Source organism: Hippopotamus amphibius, chromosome 12 (genome assembly GCF_030028045.1).
Source record: "Hippopotamus amphibius kiboko isolate mHipAmp2 chromosome 12, mHipAmp2.hap2, whole genome shotgun sequence".
NCBI lineage: Eukaryota > Metazoa > Chordata > Mammalia > Artiodactyla > Hippopotamidae > Hippopotamus > Hippopotamus amphibius.
Genome location: NC_080197.1, coordinates 59462634 through 59478476, shown reverse-complemented (window position 1 = coordinate 59478476; position 15843 = coordinate 59462634). Strand labels below are relative to the sequence as shown.

Genomic DNA, 15843 nt, shown 5'->3' with positions numbered 1-15843 from the left:
ATAGCCAAGACATGGAAGCAATGTAAGAGCTCATCAGTGGTTGAATGGATAAAGCAAATGTGATATAAAGAGACAATGGAATAATATACAGCCATAAAAAATAAGGAAATTTCGCCATTTGAGACAACATGGTGGACCCTGAGGGTATTATGCTAAGTGGAATAAGTCAGACAGAGAAAGACAAATACCATATGACCTCACTACTTGTGTGGAATATAAAAAAGAAGAAGAAGAAGAAGAAGAAGAAGAAGAAGAAGAAGAAGAACTCAGATACAGAGAACAGATTGGTGGTTGCCAGAGGTCAGGGATGGAGGTGGACAAAAGGAGTGAAGGTGGCCAAAGGTACAAACCTCCAGTTATAAATAAATAAATTCTTGGGTTGAGATGTACATGGTGACTATAGTTAAGAATACTGTATTTTATATTTGAAAGATGGTAAAAGAGATCTTAAAAGTTCTCATCACAGAAAAAGAATTATAGTTATGTGTGGTAATGAATGTTAATTAGACTTATGGAGATTATTCACAGTATACAGAAATATCAAATCATTGTATTGTATACGTGAAACTAACATAATGCCATATGTCAAGTATATCTCAATAAAATTTTTTTAATTTAAAAAGTATATAAAATCTATATCATCATTTTGAATGGCTACTACTTGACTGAATATTTTATAATTAATCTGTGGACTATATTTGATAATATAAAAAACTTTAAGATTGTAGCATTCATTTTTATTTCTTTGTCCATTATTTCATAATAATAAATCACTAAAATTAAAATCACTAATAAGTACATTTACATAGTGCCAGAGTTCCCTTAAGATTGTACAAATTTTCACTTTTAACAACTGTATGTGAAAATGCCTGCAACCTCTCACGCTCAATCTGATAAGAAGTGATATGTCCATTCAAATTTGATTACTTTAGTTATCTCTTCATATTTTTATTGACTAGTTACATTTCTCTTCCAATCTGTCTACTCAAGTCCTTTGCCAAACTTTATATTAGGAAACTGTCTTCTTACCAATTTGCACGAGTTCTTTATATTAGGATACTAACCATTTGTTTTATATGTTTAAATATTTTTCCCAGTCCTTTGTCTTTCAACTTTGTTTATAGTGAGGTTTATTTGGTTATACAAATGTTTGAATCCATAATCTCCTTTTCTTGCATGGTTTTGGTTTTGATGCACTAATAAGTAAGAAGGACCTTCTTGGTTAATATGACAAAATAACTTCCCTATTTTCTCTTCAAATACTTTTATTTTATGAGGTCTGATTAGTTTGTTTTTTTATTTAAACCTTTGATCTGTTTTTTTTTTCAGTCTGTAGAGGAAGTATGAATGGAGATTTATTTTATTTCATACCTTATCTAGCTGTCCCACTGCCAATTATTATATTAAACTCACCCTTTCCCTCCTCGAGTTCTGAAACTTCTTTTACATAGATATTGGATCTCCTACTTCTTTCCACCATTTAGTTTACTTCCCCCCACCCCCATAAATTCCATCAAATACCTTTATCCCCTTCTTGTGAGCTCCTGACTCTCTTTACAAATCCAGTGATTTTTGTCCCCTGCAGGCTACTCACGTTTACAAAATGTGCTCCACAAATGTGCTCTGTTCAGAATTACTGGCAAGTGTAGGCCCAGCTGACAATTGTTTCCATCTGCTCTTTTTCCTTTCCTACCCAGCTTAGCAGGGCAAGTGGATCTGAGTTGGGGGATTCTTCACTCTGTGCAGGTTACTGCCACATCCCCTCCCAACAATCGTCCTTCAGCACAGGAGATGGCTTTTCCCACCTGCCTCGGTACACTAAAGCACTAATGAGATTCTTCTGCTTCCGTGGAAATCATCCCTACCTCAGCATTACTCATATTAACTTTTCAGAATGCGGTGGGGCTTTTGGAAGGATGACAGAGCACACACACATGAGCATAAGCATCTACACACTCGCCTGTCTGGTGTGATGAGAGGACTGCTTCCTGGAAATAGGGGTGCTAATGAAATTAACAATAGTCTCATCTTCTAGGCAACTAGCTCTTTTTCAGTCCCCTGACAACATAAAGTTCTGCTGGCCAGGTGCCTCCATATCCCATTCACACAACTCTTGGTCAAGCTTCCCAGGCTGTGGAGAAGTTTCGCAGGGTAAAACTATTTCTGCCATGTTACTAATGGTCTGATCTTTACTCTGGGTTTCCTGGATCACTTATTTGAGAAAAGCTCCAACATTCCATGAAAGATGCATTACCATCAAGTAGAATGTTTTCCTTCATGTACTTCTGTGGCATTCTCAGCATTAGCATTGGTACACCTTGAGTCATCATGATAAATTGAAATGGTTCGATAAAACATTAAAGAATAATAGCAAAAACCACAGATGTAGTTAAGCATGAGGAAAGCTTAATTTGGTAACTTTGAGCTCACTGGCTGAGAGTAAAGGAAATGATTTCTTACCCTAATAGATGACAGACCTTGAGAAAAACATATAACTGCACTGTTTGGTATTACAGTGAATTCATATGCTGATAATTTAAATATAAAACTATTTTTAAGTAGTTTTAGATACAGAACTATAATAAGTCATCACTGCATGGGGCTGCTTTAACCGACATACGTGCATAAGGAAGAATTGTTTTAGCCATCTAAATTCAAGTAATATTTCAAATTACATGTGTCCTAATTCTTATTTCACAATTTTTCAATTAATAATGTGAAATTCTTAGGTAAACTGTTGATGCATTTTTCATAAAATGATGAGTTTTTAATAAAATATGATAAAGGACGTTGAGGAGCAGAAGTTATCCATTATTTTTCTCAGATCAAGACCATACATTTTTAGATACTCTTTTCATATAACAATTTTGATACCTGTTTATTTATTCTTTGTTTTCATGAATTTTCAATCACAAATCCTGCCAAATTTTAAGTTTACAAGTTTTCATTTTGTTTTTTAAATAATGCGACATACAGGGTCCATTTACTTATTCTTTAATTTCCCCCCCCCTTAGAAATCAGTATGTCACTTCCACTCATATCTTATTAGCTAAAGCAAGTCACATGGTTACTCCTAATTTCAATGGGGCTAGGAGTGTAATCCTCCCACAGGTGCAGGAAAGGGAAGAAAACTGGAAATACTGTTGAACTCTAGTAAAGCTACCACACTACCTGAGAGGGAAAATAAATTTTATTTTGAAAGCTACCAGATTGCTCAAAAAAACATTTCTTTAAAAGTAACAGATTTTAGGGCTTCCCTGGTGGTGCAGTGGTTAAGAATCTGCCTGCCAATGCAGGGGACACGGGTTCGATCCATGGTCCAGGAAGATCCCACATGCCGTGGAACAACTAAACCCGTGTGCCACAACTACTGAACCCATGTGCTGCAACTACTGAAGCCCACGCACCTAGAGCCTGTGCTCCACAACAAGAGAAGCCACAGCAGTGAGGAGCCCGCGCACCACAACAAAGAGTAGCCCCCGCTCACCGCAGCTAGAGAAAGCCTGAGTGCAGCAATGAAGACCCAACACAGCCAATAAATAAATTTATTTTTTTTAAAAAGTGACAGGTTTTAAAAGAAGAACTAACCACTTATTTCCTACTTTTGTGAAATATCAGCTATATACAGGTTTCTGGGTTCTCCTCCCCTTATGCCTTTTTAATTTTTTTCATCATTGTAATTATACTCTAAATACAACTCTTTGTACTGACCATCATGTCATCAATTTTTTATATTGTGGTAGAATCATTATAATTTTTGATTCTGGTGTAATCAAATGGAATTTTTCAATTAAATATGTTTTGAGAATATCTAATAATCTTTATTCTGATTTCAAATTGTATTCAATTTAATTCTTAACCCTTACCTGTGTTTAAAGAAAACAAACCAATAAACCAATACACTTTATATCTTAAGTACTTGTAAGAAAACCTGGTCCTTCCTAAAATGCAAATTGTCCATGGCCAAACAAAAGGCTGCTCAGTTCTGAGAAAGTATTACTAAATTCTAAAGAGACAATTTATTCTACCATAATAAGTAAGTAGCTTGAAAATCCTGGAAATAGAAAGAAAAAAACAACAGAAACCAACTAACAGAATATGATTATTAAATTGCTCAAATAATATATTATTATATCTAAAGATGTCAAGTTTTAAGGGGTGTACAACAGTTTAAAAAAATCAGTTTTTACTTCATAAATTTTTTTCTTACAAAACCAAAAGCTGCGGAAGTAAGAGTAATGTAAGATAATTCTTCAGTTTGTGAAAGTATCTACTGCAAACTCTCTTGAGGGAGTTTGGAATATAATAAATGTGCAAAAATTAAATTGCTTCAAAGCTTTTCAGGAGCAATTCTCGTGCTCAACTTTAGGATGTGGAAGCAATAGTTTCAGCTATGAATAGTGACTATGAATAGAAGACAAGGAAAAAAAAAAATTCAAAACTGAGCCATTGGTAAGAAAGTGGCTTTCAGTTCCTAGTTGTTTAGGAAAAAATCTTGAGAATTCATCAAAGGAATCTAATAACACCTGTTACGTGAAGAAAAAATGTACACATAAATTGTCCTACCGTTTGTCCTTCAATATCACCTTGTTCCTCAACTTTTTTTTCTTCCTCATGGACTGAGTTAGACTCATTTTCTTGTTGTTTATACTCTTCTTGGAGATCTTTGCTGACTGCTGCTTCTACACTCTTAAGTTCATCTTTGATAAAGTAAGTTACCGTGGAAGTGTCTTCTTGTGATGCTGTTGGAACAGGGCGCAGGGGTGTGACATGATCATAGTGGGTATGTAGGAGTCGTAGAGCAATGTCAGATGTTGCTAAAATCCTTGGAATTTCAAATCCAATTTGTGTGTCAGAGAATCTGATACTTCTGTACCTGTTGATTTAACAAAAAGGATGAGGCTCTAGGAAATTCTAGGTCTGTTGTAAACTTATACCTAAGTAGTATTTCTCTCCACTTTAATTTCATCACAGTTTTGAGTCCTGACCCATAATTGTTTTCTTTGCAGCATTTGGACCCAGTTGCTGATGTTACCTTCTCAAAACTCTCCCTTGGGGTCCATGATTCTATACTCTTCTCTCTTCCATCTCTGGCAGCTCCTTCTCTGTTTCTTTTGTATGGTCTCCTTCCTAAGCATCCCTTAAATGTTGATATTACTCACCTCTCCATCCTGAGCCTTCCTTTTTTCTCCCTCTACATACTCTCCCTGGATATTATTTCTACGACTTCAATTACTGTTACTTATATTATCAGGAGTGTTTAACATGAGTTCTACATTTCCTAGGGGAAGAAGCATCTCTGCATGAAGTTTAAAAGATGCAAAAATGCCCTTATATATGTTGTTGAGCATATGTGATAAAGTTCATAAGAGGCGAGTCCCCAAAAGTTAAGAACTATTGATCTGTATGCTAATGACTCCCCAAAATATGTCTCTAACTCAGATTTCTCTCAATGCCTTCAGACAGTTGCACTTTGATGTATCACAAGTACTTCAGACTCAACAAGTCCAACACTGAGCTCATCCTCCCAACCACCCCCGCCCCCTCACCATCACCATCCGAGAACGAGGACAAGTCAAAAATTATCCACACTCCAGTTATATTAAAACTTCTATAAATTCTGCAGCCAGAGTACAGATCATTTTTGACTCACCCTTGTAAAACAAAACTTGTTCTGCCTCCATTATTCCTTATCTTAGTAAAAGATACCATCTAGTTCTCTTCTTAAACCTAGGTAGTTAATATAGGGCTATTCATTTTACGTTTATTCTTTTAAAATTATACAGATTAATTTCCTTCGCTTTTCTGGAGGTAACATATTTACAATGAAACACGTTATGTTAATAGATTGACTCTGATTTAAACCACAGAGTATTCTGCAGCAAATGGAACTTGGAAAATATTTTGTTCCTTACTTTTACTAAATATCAAAAATAAACTCCCATACTTTCTGCTGTCATAGGACTCGTCTTTTCAGAGCTGGGACCAGAACCTAGGTCTCCTAACTTTTATCCTGCTTGTTTTCCCCTAATCCTCGCTGCTATAGTAACTCAATTATGCTGAAATGCTTGAGATGAAGCGGCAACCGAATGATCGTGAACTTATTATCATCTCTATCATTCCTCAGAATATTACTTGGGGAAAAGCATTGGGGAAAAGTCACTTAAATATCTAAAAAATAACAAATATGGAAAGTATTGTTTTTTGACAATTTTTTTTTAACAGTTCACAAAAGATAAATTTTTTAAACGTTTCAGATTGCCACGTAAGAAGCACCTACTGCTGCTACTTTCTGGTGGGGAAGGAGGTTAAGTCGGTGAAAAGCGGAGGAAGACCCCGATATATTTGTACTAGATGCCACCTATGTATGACCTGTACGTGTGTTTACATTTAATCCTCAGCCCAACCTGACTAAGTTTAGTGCTATCATCACCATTTTACTGTTGATATACTGAGGCATAACAAGGCTAAGGAACTCGCCTAAGACTAACGGCACGTCTCTGAGTCAGACCCCAGTTGGCTGACTTTCTCACATGGGTTTGGTTTTTTTGTTTTTTTTCATTAATGAATTATTTTATTTATTGGCTGGGTTGGGTCTTCATTGGTGCGCATGGGCTTTCTCTAGTTGCGGTGTGCGGTGGCTACTCTTTGTTGTGGTGTGTGGGCTCCTCATTGTGGAGGCTTCTCTTGTTACAGAGCATGGGCTCCAGGCACTAGGGCTTCAGTAGTTGCGGCACATGGGCTCAATAATTGTGGCACATGGGCTTTGTTGCTCCAAGGCATGTGGGATCTTCCCGGACCAGGGATCAAACCCGTGTCCCTTGCATTGGCAGGCAGATTCTTAACCACTGTGCTACCAGGAAGTCCCTAACATGGGTTTTTATAAGTATGCCATGCTGTAATGCAACAGGCATCTGCCTGGTCATGTGACCTACAGTATCACCCATGGGAATACCTTGGATTCTTCTTTAGGTTTGCCCATACATATAGAGTAACATTTTCATCTCGAATGATTATTTCCATGTTTCCACTGTCCAGATCTGCTAAAGTACTAGCTTGCTGTAAGAGAAAAGGAAAACGTTATAAAGATTAGAGGCCTCATAAATTATGTAATTTAGATAAGTTATTTCATCACTTAGGTGTTAGGTTCCCTTCAGTGCTTAAAAAAGTAATTTGGGTAAAAATAAGGTTCAATCAAAATAACAAAGAATTGTTTTTAAAAACTTCTCTAAACGATACAAACATATTTACTCAATTAAATGAGCTCCCCATTTTCTACTCAGTTTCTCTTAAGGTGTCTGGGATTGAAATTGCTCCTATATTCCCAGGTAGCACTTGTAGATTACCCTTAGTTACCCCTTTTCAATTTTAACATTATCACGACTTTTTATTTTAACTCTATATATGCTTCTTTATCCTTACCTTATTAAAATGTAGTTATGCTACTGCAAAAGTTAGCGTATTTCTGAACTTACCAAGTTTAGAAAACAAAACATCCAGATAAGTCATGTGTTTCACTAGTCCAATAATTGATAATCCACATTAAACATACGATTCAAAGTTATTCTTAAGAATTCTTTAATAAAGACTAACATAGCTTGATGCCTATTGCTTAAGACATTAGCTCTTTAAAAGGGCTTAAATAAGTCAATATGTATTTGGTTCCTATAATGTAAAAATTTAAAAGTACTGGGAATTGAATTTATTGCTATTTTTTTAGAAAAATGATTGTTCTGGGAATTCCCTGGTGGTCCAATGGTTAGGACTCTGTGATTCCTTTGCAGGGGGCATGGGTTTGGTCCCTGGTGGGGGAACTAAGATCCCACAAGTCACAAGCGCTTGGATTTATCTGGCTGTTTCCCTGTGGGTTTAACTTGCTCCTCCATCCACTTTATCTTTTGTACACTGGAAGTTAGGTCTAGGCAGGTTTAATCAGATGAGATGAATGATCTTCGGCAAGAAGGCACCATAGATAATGTTGTGCTCTTCCCATTGCGTCCTATCAGGAGGCACGTGACGTCCTGCTGTTAACAGTGTGGACTTGATCACTTAGTTAAGGTAGTAACTACCCATATCTCCCCACTGCAAAGTACGTTTATCCTAATCAGGAAGGAATCTGTGGTCTAATACTTTGGCGCTATGAGGATAATGTGTTCCTAAGCTTTTCACCTAACTATTGAGGTAGCCATTGATGAGCCTTATCAGCTATCACATTGGGGATTGAAAAATGGTGAGTATCTTCCTGACCATTCACCTGATGGTATTCTTCTGTAAAGAACTGTGCCTTCTACTCCCCCACTCCACTTTTCCCCCTTCCTTTTTGGAATGTCACTATAGCCTCATGAATTTTTATTTTATTCAATGTTCTATAATCAGTTATAATCATCATTATTTCTGATATTCATATTATCCCCAATTTGACCAGTGGGAGCTTCTTTAAGGTAGTCCTGTCCGTTTGGCTATGACTCCATTAGTCTTTGAGTATTTACTTGCTTTCTAGCACAAGATTACTTAAACCCATCTTGCAATAACAACCTCATCTTTCACGTGCCCTGCCCAAACTTGAATCAGCCATTTACCCCAATTAGACCTGATTCCTTTTTATGGAATAAAAAGAAATCTGGTTCATACCGATATTTCCATTACAAATTTAACATTACAGTATTTTTTTCTAATCTTCCTTTTTTCTATATATCTTTTTTCTCTTAAAATAAAAATCTTGATTACTAATCATTATAATACATTTCCCTACTGGCTTTTCCTTATACTATAATTAAAATAGTTGCAAAATTATATAACATGAATATTACTGCTAAGAATAAACTTAACAATAACAATAAGCCTTCTTTCCAGTTCTTTTTGTAATTACAACATATTCTACCAAGTCTATAAAAGTGACTGTTCTACTAGACCAGAAGAAACCAAGAGACAAAATAGCCAAAAGCAAGGTGTGACCTTACATTGTTTTCTGATTTAAAAAACAAAACAAAAACAGCTATAGAAGATATTCAGGGAATATGAGGGAAAATTTAAATATGGACCGGATATCAGAATACATTATGGAGTTATTATTAACTTTCTTAGGTATAATAATGGCTCTACGACTATTTGAATATTATCATTAGTGCTAAGATATTTGGGAAAAATAGAGTGACTACCAATAATTACAGTCTTGTGTCAACTGATTTATCTAGAGTGAATATCTAACACAAAAGGTTTTATGAATTTATTTTCATAATGGTCCTAGTAAACTTTAGCAAGTATAAGAAAAAAAAATCTAGACCAGTTATATTGATAATGTTCTATTTCTTTAAAAATAAAATATTCAGAGACACATAGTTTTTCAAGGCAGAAGCCTGTTGTGTCACCCTTTGCCTGGCAAAGCAACAAAGTTATCCTTTTCTACTTCACCCCCCTCCTCCCAAAATATTCACTGTTGTTAAATCTGGATAAATACACCGTGTCTTCAATCATTCTACTGAATTTTCCATAACCTTTTAATCTTCAAAAAAATTAAGGATGCTGGATTTTTTAAAATTATATAACAAAAAATCTTAACTCTTATGAAAGTTAATAATAACATATACAGCAAAACATCACACTTACTCTGAGAAGGATTTCTGTGGCTATGCTAAACTTAAGATGAAGGAGCTCCTGCAGTTCCAGAATTGATCCTTGGTACTGTATTATATTTTTCTCTTGCAAATCGTATGGTGGAGTTTCCAATAAAATTAACTTCAATTTCTCAATTAACTATAAGTCAAAGCATAAATTAAAATTAAGTAAAAATTCACTGTAAAAGTAGTCTTCCGACAACCAAAGAAGAAGCAAAATGGGGGATGTTTTATCACTTTTGAGTTGAGGAACACATCATCAGTAAAACATATAAAAGTATTCCTGTATTTATTCTATTATTTAAGATCATAGAAAAATAAAATATTTCCTCCCCAAACTCCACTGTAAGAATTCTCAACTATGTGTAAGAGAGCTGTTATTAGCAAGCTGACAGAGGAGGCACAGCGTGTTATTATCTAAGACTGTGGAATAATGGAAATAATAACAATGTGATGACAAGGAGGAGAGTGAGGAGGAAGAGGAAGAGGAGGAGAAGGAGAATCACTAACATTTACTGAACGCTTACTATGTGCCAGGAACTGTTCTAAATGCTTGATACAGTTTAATCCTCATCATAACTCTATGAGGTAGACACTGTTTATTCTGCCTATTTTTACAGATGAGGAAACTGAGGCAACCTGGTTCCACCAGTAAGGAGCTTGGAAGATGCCACTCCATCCTAACAAGTGAAAAGCTGCACAGACTGAAAAACCGACAACTTTTCTTTGATCCATAAAAGAGGGGAGGACACAGAGCAAATCCTTGTCCCCAAGATCGGAGAGACCTACAGGTGAATACAGGGCGTTGGTTTACCAGAGCAGAGTGTCAGGGGCAGAAACCACTGCAGGAACCAGTGCAAGCTAGGAAAACCCGAACTGTAATTGATGAATTGCTGGGGGCTCAGGGCGGACAACTCTGAGAGTTAAAAGCTCCAGGAGGACACCGTCATGGGAGAGCGAGAGCCCACAGTATCATGAGGCTTACCTGCAGGAGCTCAACCAGGTTCCCACGATAAATGTGGGGGGAAAGAAATTCCCTCGTGCTTCTGGAAGGAGGGGGGCGGAAAGGAAGCATTTTGAAACACGCCAGAGCACTCTGTTCTTCTTAACAAGGCTTGATCTCAGGGGAAATTAATCAACTAGAGCCTAACCTGCTGGAACTTTATCAGAGCCTAACTCACCTGGAGGAAAGGAAATACCCAATTCCAGCTGGCTCTAACCATTCCCTCTCACCTAAGAGGGGATAAGAAAAATAAAAAACAGTTGGGACATTTACTGTCCAGAGGATAGGCTTACTTAAAGACTGAGACCTAATCACAGGACTACAGAACTCCTCCCCTCCCCAACCTGCCTCACCACCACATTACTAAAGGCTTATTTACAGCAGTTCTTTTTACCCAGTACATCATGTCTGGCTATCAAGAAAAAATTACAAGGCATACCAAAAGGCAAAAGCCACAATCTGAAGAGACAGATCAAACATCAGAACCAGACATGGCAGGATATCATAATGATCAGACCAGGGATTTAAAACACCTGTGATTAATACACTAAGGGCTCTAATGGATAAAGCAGACAGCATGCAAGACTAGGTGGGAGATGCAAAGCAGAGGGATGGAATCCTAAGGAAGAACCAAAAAGAAATGCTAGAGATCATAAACGCTGCAACAGAAATGCAGAATGCCTTTGATGGACTTATTCCTCAGCTGGACACAGCTGAGGAAGGAACCTCTGAGCGAGAGGATTTATCAGTAGAAACCTCCAAAAACCAAAATGCAAAGAGAACAAAGACTGAGAAAAAACATAACGGAATATCCAAGGACCTTGGGATGACTACAAAAAATGTAGCACACATATAATGGAAATACCAGAAGGAAAAGAGAGAGAGAAAGGAACAGTATAAATATTTGAAATAATAATGAATGAGAATTTTCCCCAAACTAATGTCAGAAACTGAACCACAGATCCAGGAAGCTCAGAGAACACCAAGCAAGGTACATGCTAAAACAAACAAACAAAGAAAACACCCCTATTCGTTCATACCGTTTTTAAAATATAGAAAATCAAAGATAAAGAAAAATTTCGGACAGTAGTCAAAGGGAAGAAGACACCTTACCTTTAGAGGAACAAAGTTAAGAATTATATCCAACTTTTCAGAAATCACTCAAGCAAGAAGAAAGAGGAGAGAGATTTAAGGTGTTGGGAGAAATTACAGCACAACATGATCAAGGAACAGCTACTAAGTAGCAGAATTAAATTTTGAACAGGGATGTAGATAATATACAGAAAATTTCTAAATCAAGAGAGATATCCCAGGACATGGAAGCAACCTAAATGCCCATCAACAAATGAATGGATAAAGATGTGGCATATATATACAATGGAATATTACTCAGCTATAAAAAGGGATGAGATGGAGCTATATGTAATGAGGTGGATAGAACTACAGTCTGTCATACAGAGTGAAGTAAGTCAGAAAGAGAAAGACAAATATTGTATGCTAACTCACATATACGGAATCTAAAAATGGTACTGATGAACTCAGTGACAGGATAAGAACAAGGACGCAGATGCAGAGAATGGACTGGAGAACTCGAGGTTTGGGGGGGGCGGGGGGTGAAGGGGAAGCTGAGACGAAGTGAGAGAGTAGCACAGACATATATATATACTACCAACTGTAAAATAGATAGCCAGTGGGAAGTTGTATAACAAAGGGAGTTCAATTCGAGGATGGATGATGCCTTAGAGGACTGGGACGGGGAGGGGAGGGCGGACTCGAGGGAGGATGGGGCGGGAGTTGAGGGAGGGAGGGAATACGGGGATATGTGTATAAATACAGATGATTGAACTTGGTGTACCCCCCCAAAAATAATAAATAAATAAAATTAAAAAAAGAAAAAAAGAGAGATACCATAGTAGAGCTGGATAGTACGGGCTCAAACCAGAAAGTTGGGCTTCCATCCTCGTCCCCTCTTACCAGTGGTGTGATTTGGGGCAAGTTATTTAGCACCTCTGTGCCGTGCCTTCCGTTTGTAAAATGGGGATGATGGTGCCTACTTCACAGGGTTATTGGGGGAATGTGGCAACAACATGAATAACCTAAACCAGGCTGAGAGAGCCTGGCATGGTAAGTGCTACACAAGAGTTTGTCAAATACATAAATTTGATAATTTGGAGCTTGGTGTTTACCACGGGATCAGTGCTATCCAGTTCTTTCTGTTCATCTTGTGGTTTCCTGCTTTAGTTTCCCATTGTTACGATTACCCTCCTCATCTGCTCCTGTTTTGTTTTACTGATCCTTTTTTCATCTTCCCTACTATTTATGACTTCTGCTTCTATATCCCACATTCATAACAGGAAGATGTCACATCCGGCTCGTCACTGGTGAACTTTAGTACTACTTCCTGCTGCCTCCCTGCTAATCAAAAAGCAGCAGATTCCTGGACCAGCATCACGCCATGGCAGCCTCCCTGGGAGAGAGAATATGCAATGGCAAGAATACTGTCTGATGAATCCATTAGTGTCCAAACACCTCATGGGAGGCTCTTTGGAGTCTTTGGAAAGTCAGGTAAGGCCCATCTAAGGTCTCACAGGGGACCGTAAGCAAGTCACAATCCGGTTCTTCAAATGAAAAATGAATCACATAAGCTTGTTTTCCAGATTAAATTAGGCAAGCATGTTGTGACATTAACAGTCCGGAGTTTTTCCATTTTATAAGCAACATGGAGAAGAAGTAAACCACAGCGACAAGAAGCACAGCGTTGTAAGGAATTGAAACAAAAGGCATTAGAAGATCAAAGGACCAAGAGGAGTGAATTCCTTCTACTTCCTGCTATTACGTAGGTGTGTCTAAATGTGGATTCCTTTCTGTTTATCCTAACTTGGGATTTGTTGGGTTTCTGAGGATTCTGGAAAATCGTCAGCCATTATCTCTTTGAATATTGTCTCTCCTTCATTCTTCTATGTCTCCTTCTGGTACTCTTGTCAATATACATTTAGTCCTTTTTGCTCCATCATATAGATTTGTTAAACTATTCTTTGATATTTTTCATCTCTTTATCTTTCTGTGCTGTATTCTGATAAACTCTTCCAACCTAACTCCTGACTCCCTCATTATTAAGAATTCTCAGTAGAGACATTTTTGTTTTTCCTTCATTAAGCTAAATGTGAGCCAATTAAGTTCTTATCATCTCCCTTTGCAGAGTAGGTTTTCTGCTAGTATCCACATTACCAGCCATAAAAGTGTCTCTCATCCAACTTGCTACCTTGCTCGTACCCTAGGCTTTGCCTCCTGATGGTCCTTTAAACCAGTGCTAAGCCACCAGGAGTTAACAAATACAGTCTCTGGGAAGCCACTGACTTTGAGACTTGCGCACTTTTCTGAATTGTTTTCTGGCCTTTAAAATTTTCCTTTACTTTCTTTTGAGCTAGGCAATGGATTTAAACCTCATCAAAATTTTTTTCCTAGCATTTTTAAGTGCATTGTAAAAGTTAGAGCTCCTCAGGTTGGCCTGTCCATCCTACTTGCAGAAATAGAAGGTAGGATCTTATTCATCTCTCTACTTCCAGGGCTTAAAAGAGGTGCCTGGCTCATGTCTGCTTAATTGCAGAATACTGGATAATTCTGGCCGAGTTATCTACATAAATGGATGCAACTTGATTTTGTCTTGAATTAGATACACATACAGTTAATGTTTCAGATTTATGTTAGGTTGACCTTACCTAAGGAGGCAAGAGGTTTTTAGGAGTGGTAAAAAGAAAAAAGAAAACAAAATGATGAGCAAATGTTTTTCTCCACAGCCCAGGAGGTAGTAGTGTTATTAATTCAAAAAATACTTTATTACTATTTTTAGTCTATCAGACAATTTGTAATTTACATACTTTAAGATTACAGAATAATAAATACTTACATTTAGCACTAGTTTACTCTTTGAAATCACTGCCTCAAAGGTCTCATTGGTTTCCTCTTTCCACAAGCTAATAAAAGTATTAATTTCTTGGGATATTGAAGGGTCAGGACTCCCATCACATTGAATGTAGTGTTTCCACTGTGGAATAAACATGTATGAAGGTTCACACTGATGAAGATTCAACCAAAGATTAAATTACTTCTTTTCTGAAGTGTAAGTTCTTATAACCTTGTTTTCCTAATTTAGGCAAAAAAGGTATTATGACTTTAGTTACTTGAGCTATCTCTAAACTAACCAAATTCCTGTTCATCAAAATAATTTATAAGCCACAATATTTCAAATAAAGAGAAATTTTATTTATTGTCATATTTTATTTTTTTTAAAAGTATTTATGAGTTGATTTTGTTTTGCTTTCCTCTCTAATCATATAGCTCCTGTAATTACAAAAGCCAACACTTGGGCTAATTTCCAATTACTACTAATTGTTAACCACCACTGTCCTTCCATTCATTTTGTAGTCTATGCAAATTCTACATTTGTAATCATATCATACTTATAATTTTTTGCTTTATACTATAATCTTTTGCCATATTACAGTTTTCCTTTTTATTCTGATAATCATCTATATTTTTTCCCAAAGTTATGCTGTTTTCAGCAACACGAGATTGCCTTAGGCTCAAACTTTTTATATTATAATTTAGGATAATTTCCTCAGTATAGATTCCCCCAAATTAAATCAGAGTAGAGGGATTTAAAAATTTCAAGGATCTTATTATTGACGAATAGATTTCTACAGAGCTATATGAATTTACTTTGCTGCAAGCAATATGAGAGAGAGATTTGTCAGATTAGAGTTTTTTTATGGACAAATTTAAAGTTTCTTGTTATTAAAATGGATATGGGATTATAACTCCCTCTAGTGGTACAAAAAAGTAGTAGCTAAATAAATAAATAAAATCAGTCTTACCTGAGAAAGCAATCTACTATCTCGTTTCAATTTCTCTGCTTCAGGAAAACGTGCCTCTAGTAAATAAAGTTCTTCAAGCTCTTCATTTCTTCTTTCTAGATCCTGTTTCATGGGGATAGATACATTGAAATCTAACTGCAGCTTTGTGTTTCATAAGTAGCATCTAAAATTTACTTGACAAATATTTAATTTCAAGATGAATACTACAGTTAGTTTAAATGTAACTGATATTACCAAAAGGTTTCATCTGAAACAGTGGTGTGTGAAATGTGATCTGAAGACTCCTGGTGGGTCCCCCAAACTTTTTTGGGATCTGTGAGGTCAAGTCTATTTTAATAATAATACTAAGACT

At 36.6% G+C, this 15843-nt stretch overlaps 1 protein-coding gene across 5 annotated transcripts in view; it reads right to left on the bottom strand.

Moving 5' to 3' along the window:
- The window catches only part of DNAI7 (dynein axonemal intermediate chain 7), a 71788-nt gene that overhangs the window by 35312 nt on the left and 20633 nt on the right, over nucleotides 1–15843 (bottom strand). For 4 of the 5 annotated variants that reach the window (XM_057702200.1, XM_057702202.1, XM_057702201.1 and 1 more), the window contains 5 exons: nucleotides 15492–15593; nucleotides 14525–14662; nucleotides 9607–9753; nucleotides 6956–7059; nucleotides 4567–4876 (listed from right to left, as the gene is read on the bottom strand). In XM_057702200.1, coding sequence (XP_057558183.1) covers nucleotides 4567–4876; nucleotides 6956–7059; nucleotides 9607–9753; nucleotides 14525–14662; nucleotides 15492–15593 — 801 coding nt within the window. The remainder of the gene's footprint in view (nucleotides 1–4566; nucleotides 4877–6955; nucleotides 7060–9606; nucleotides 9754–14524; nucleotides 14663–15491; nucleotides 15594–15843) is intronic. The other variant, XM_057702204.1, reaches the window with a different exon arrangement.